General features: G+C 45.5%; 1 protein-coding gene across 1 annotated transcript; it reads right to left on the bottom strand.

Annotated features, from left to right (window-relative positions):
- Positions 1-3396: 3396 nt before the first annotated feature.
- LOC122109943 (testis-expressed protein 13D-like) lies at positions 3397-5081 on the bottom strand. Its single transcript, XM_042682413.1, has 2 exons — positions 3477-5081; positions 3397-3405 (listed from the first exon to the last, which is right to left on the bottom strand). Exons 1-2 carry the CDS (start codon positions 5079-5081, stop codon positions 3397-3399), a joined length of 1614 nt encoding a protein of 537 aa, XP_042538347.1.
- Between the last annotated feature and the right edge of the window lie 231 nt (positions 5082-5312).

Here is a 5312-nt window from a genome sequence, read left to right as displayed (position 1 = left end):
CTCCCAACTCAACGTTCCTTGGCTCTTCCTTACTTTGCCACAGCTGTCTTAGGGAAGAAGAGAAAACTACAAACAACACATCTATTGGAAGGGAAAAGCCCCCAGGGGCATTCTCAAGAATACTGGTCCCTGACGTGTGTGTGTGTGTGTGTGTGTGTGTGTGTGTGTGTGTGTCTGTGTGTCTGTGTGTCTGTGTCTGTGCCAGTCTTGGGACTTGAATTCAGAGCCTAGACTGTTTCTGAGCATTATTTGCTCAAGAGTAGTGCTCTACCACTTGAGCCATAGCTCTCTGCTGGTTAATTGGAGATGAGTCTCATGGACTTTCCTGTTCCAGCGGTTCAAACCACAATCCTCTGATCTCAGCATCCTGATTAGCTAGGATTACAGGCATGATCCACCCACAACAAGCTAACCAGTTCTATTTTTAACACAGTTAAGCCTCGCAAGAGAATCACCATCTATATACAGAAAGCACACTAGCCCTGATATCTGCCCTCAGACAGTCACTAATAACTGGAGAGATTTGGAATGGAGGCAGCAGAGATTTGAAAGGTGTATAGTCGACATTGTTCCAGACAATGCAATTCAGTGGTCTTTCAGGCAGGCTGATGAGCAGACAGGAAGACTGATGTGATTAGGGGTGTGTGTGTCTGTCTGTCTGTCTGTCTGTCTGTCTGTCTGTCAGTGTCTGTGTGTGTGTGTCTGTCTGTGTGTGTATATACATGTGGCCACATTTCTTTGTACACCAGTGCTGGGGTTTGAACACAGGGCTTGGATACTGTCCTTGAGCTTTTTTGCTCATGGCTAGTACACTATCACTTGTGCCACAGCTGCATTGCCTGGGCATTGTCCTTGAGCTATTTTGCTCAAGGCTAGTGCTCTGCCACTTGAGCCACAGCTCCAATTCCAGCTTTTCTGGTAGCTAATTCAAGACAAGAGTCTCACGGACTTTCCTGCCTGGGCCGGCTTCGAACCATGATCCTTGGATCTCAGCCTCCAAAAGTATCTAAGATTACAGACATGAACCACTGACACTCATCTCTTTTCTTTGTGTGTGCCAGTCCTTGAGCTTGAACTCAGGGCATGGGCACTGTCCCTGAGCTTCTTTTGCTCAAGGCTAGCACTCTACCACTTGAGCCATAGCTCCACCTTTGGCTTTTTGGTGGTTAATTGGAGGTAAGAGTCTCATGGAGTTTCTTGCCCAGCCTGGCTTTGAACCGTGATCTGATCTCAGTCTCCTGAATAGCTTGAATTACAGGCATTAGCTAGCAGCACCCAGCTTGGTGTGACAAAGAAAAAATGAGGAGAGGATTTTTTTTAAAAAAGCACTGCCTGAAATTTCATGAGGCCTCTTTACCTATCTTATCCACTGTAAATTTGTCTCACTTGGAACCAAGTTTGGTCACTCAGATCTTTCTTGCTGCCTCCACAACTACAAAAATGGATCTGTATGCTATTTTAATTGATTTTACCTAGAGTCACATTCCTAATTTGCATCTCAAGTTATACTCTCTCCAGTCATCTAACCAAATTCATCAAAAAAGATCAATGCAAAAAAAGATTAATGCACCAGATAATAGTGAACATTTCTAACCCCTAACAAACTTGTCAAAAGAATTAAAATTAATCCATTTCCTGCAATATATAGTAAATTTAACACCATAGCCCTCCTAAACCTTCCCAATTAGTCCCTTCCCCAACGCATACAAATTTTAGTCAGAACTACTTTGTTCTACAGTGTCACCATGATGAGTACTAAAACATCTCTTCTTGCCTATCTTCCCTTCCCCTATCTTAGCTAGAGGCCTGGAAGGTCTCACTGAAGTGCAGATCCATCAGAATTGAAATGTTCTTTCTTTTGGCTTTTGGAGGAAATCTTCTAATAGGACACATTCAGCTTCTTCAGCAACAAGCAAGTCTGGTGAAACTGAGACACAAAAATTGGACCTCACCTACAAAACTTAAAAATCAAAAAGAAGTACATATGAACACTAGAGTAGTTTCCAACCCAAACAGCAATTTCAAGCCAAAGTGTTCTAAGATTCAACATAGCTTAAAACTCTGAAATCACTCACAATATTTTCAGGAAAAGAAAATGAAGAGGAAAACAGAAAAGAGTGGGGAATAAAAGGTTTCTTCACTTGAGCTTCTCCAAGGGGTCATCCAATCAGCAACAGCCAAAGAATGCACCACCTGTAAAATTTAAATGCATATATAAGAAATTCCCGGGGCTGGGAAGGTGGCTCAGTAGTAGAGCGCTTGCCTTGCATGCATGAGGCCCTGGGTTTGATTCCCCAGCACCATATAAGCAAAAAAAAAAAAAAAAAAAAAAAAAAAAAGCCCGAAGTGGCGCTGTGGCTCAAGTGGTAGAGCACTAGCCTTGAGCTGAAGAGTTGAAGGACAGCGCCCAGGCCCAGAGTTCAGGCCCCACAACCGGACCCAAAAAAAAGAAAGAAAGAAAGAAATTCCCATCTGCCTTATGTAACTGTAACCTCTCTGTACACCACCTTCACAATAAATTTTTTTACAGAAATTCCCAATTTACCTATGTAATACTTAAAAGTAGTCCCTCTTACTTCAAGTAAGAAAACTACACATGTAAATACATGCATATTTGTAAGTATGCATACCCAAAATAATAAGCGGTCAATTTGGGCAGAGGAATTATGGGTTAGTTTTCTCTAGGGCAATTGTGGCTTTAAATTTTCTGTGACATAAAATGAGCTGCTTTTTATCTAAATAAAATACATCCCTTGTTACAAAAAAGTCAATTGGAGCCAAGTGCTGATGGTTCATGACTGAGCTAGCTACTCAGGATTCTGAGACCTGGAAGATCACAATTCAAAGCCAGCTCAGTCAGAAAGTCCACAAGATTCCACAGCCAAAATAACCAGCAAAAAGTTCAGACTAGAGGCATGGCTCAAGTGGAATAGCACCATCTAAACAAGGAAACCAAGAAAGCACAAGGATCTGGATTAAACCCTGCTACAAAGAAAAACCTAAAAGAAATGTCTTAGAAAATTAATTCATTTGGAGTATTGCAATTCTTACTTACCTTTCTGAAATCAGCGAGTTTATCCTGAATCAGGACCTCGTCTCTCAACTTGCATACGAACTTTCTTGCACTTATAGCAGGCAGAGCGCCATGAAAAATTTAACCCTTTACACCATGAGCAGAACCAGTTTGTTTTATGACAATACGAAGAAAACTGACATTCTGAGGTTTTTCTCCCTTGTGAGGGTTTTTTCTCTTGCTTTTTCCTTGGGGTTTTTCTCTCAGCTTGGCTCTCCAACACAAGCATTGCTTGAAGTTTGTCTGCACCTTCTTCCTTGATGCGATTGCTGCTGAACCCTGAGCCTGCCTCCCTCTGGGCACTCTCTGTACTTCCTTTCTGTCTAAGGCTCCTATTTATCCCCTCAGCTGCCATCTCCTGGACAGTACTTTTTTCTTCTTCCTGGCCATGGCTCCTGCTTACCTTCATGCCTACCATCCCCTGGACAATATCTACACTTTCCTCCTGGATAGCACTCCTGCTTACTTCCAAGGAGGCCATCCCTTGGGCTTTCTTTGGACCTTCACTCTGACTGTAGCTGCTGTTGTCCAGAGGAATCATCCCCTGGCGATTCTGATCTTCTTGGTAGAGGGGTCCACTTACTCTAAGGCGATCCATTCCCTGGGACCTCTCTGCATGTTCTGCTTGGTTGAAGTAGCTACTGTCTCTGAGATGAGGTCCTTGGGGTTTCTCAGAACCTCCTTTCCCTTGACTTTTGCTGTGTCCTTGGAGGAGGGACCCATGAAAATTCTCCAGACCTTGCACTTGGATATTGTACCTCTGGTCCCACAGAGGAACGATCTCTCTCTGGAAGCCTTCTGCATTCCATGGGCCATGAGGGTGTATGTGCACAGGAGGCATGGGTAGTGGAACTACTCCTGATGCAGCTTCCATGACAGCAGCAGGTGGATGAGGCTGCACAAATGGAACTCCCACAGGCAATGACGGATACAGTGGGAGTTGGTATGGCATAAAGATTGGATGAGAGAGGACAGGCTGGGTGAGACCTGGCTGAGGAGCAATTAGATGAGGCTCCATTGGCTGAGGAGCAATTGGCTGAGGGTTCATTGGCTGAGAAGAAATTAGATGTGGCTCCATTGGCAGTGGGGCAATTGGGTGAGGCTCGAAGGGCTGTGGAGTGATCAGCTGAGGAAGGACTGGTTGAAATGCGACTAGAGGAGGCTCCACTGGCTGAGGAGCGATTGGTTGAGCATCAGTTGACTGAAGAGTGATTTTCTGAGGAATGACTAACTGAGAACTTATTGGCTGAGCAGCTATTGACTGAGGAACCATTGGCTGAGGAGTTACTAGCTGAGGAGCAACTGGGTGAAAAGGTGGAACGACTGAGGTCCAGGAACTTAACATTCCTGGCATATAAATGGCTGGTATTGGGGCTGGTATCTGAGTCTCCAAATTTTGCCTGTCATGTACACCTATGGCTCCATTTCCCACTACAGCTCCCACAGCCCTCACATCTGACTGCTGATCTGCATTCAAATGCACCATTGCAGCCTCACATGGCTCAGCTTGAGCCCTGAGTGCTGTATCTTGGGTCAATGGGTTGACCTGTGCTGATTTCTCAGCATGGAGCAAACTATTGCGAAGAGCTTCACATTCTTCCATGGCCTGCCATAAGGCAGTCTGTGTGAACTGCAGCTGTGCAGCAACCTCATTTCGCTCCTCACGCAACTTTTGCACTTGAGAAATCAGAGCCCAAGAAGCTACCTCATGCTTGTCTATCTGGTCCTGCAACTGCTGGACGCAACGTTCCTGCTGCTCGCAATGTCTCACTGAGGCTTTTACACCCAAAGCCAAGCTGCTCCAGGCGTAGGCCCTCTTGAGCGAGAGCGGCATCTGCGGGTTAGCTACAACCAATCGGAGCTGGTCCTCTACCTCCTTCCAAGACAATGAGCTGAAGGCCACAAAAAACTCCGGCCCCCCTCCATTCATAATAACTTCACTGTTAATGAACTGAATCACTTCAGTGTGGCGGAAGCCATTGTTACCATCCCCAAAGTCCAAGGCCATGACTGCGGCTGCGTAGTTCAGTGGTGGCCTAATCAAGCTGAGGCCTAAGAAAGAGCGGCCTAGTCAACTTCCGACCCCGGCTCTGCCGCCCACTGCACCAAAGTAGGCTGCAGTGGGTTGCCTTACCGCTGCCACGCTGTCACTGCAAAGGCTACTGCCACTGAATCCAAGTTCATTCCTTATACAGTCTTGCTCTCCTCTGCAACCACCTTTTTCCTCACTTGCTCTTTC

Source organism: Dipodomys spectabilis, unplaced genomic scaffold (assembly GCF_019054845.1).
Source record: "Dipodomys spectabilis isolate Male_0828 unplaced genomic scaffold, ASM1905484v1 ptg000071l, whole genome shotgun sequence".
Lineage (NCBI taxonomy): Eukaryota > Metazoa > Chordata > Mammalia > Rodentia > Heteromyidae > Dipodomys > Dipodomys spectabilis.
Note: the sequence above shows the minus strand (reverse complement) of the source record. Positions and strands in the feature narration are given on the sequence as shown.

Excerpts from the sequence above, each read along its gene's own strand:
- LOC122109943 (XM_042682413.1), bottom strand. The coding sequence starts at position 5,081 with ATGGCCTTGGACTTTGGGGATGGTAACAATGGCTTCCGCCACACTGAA.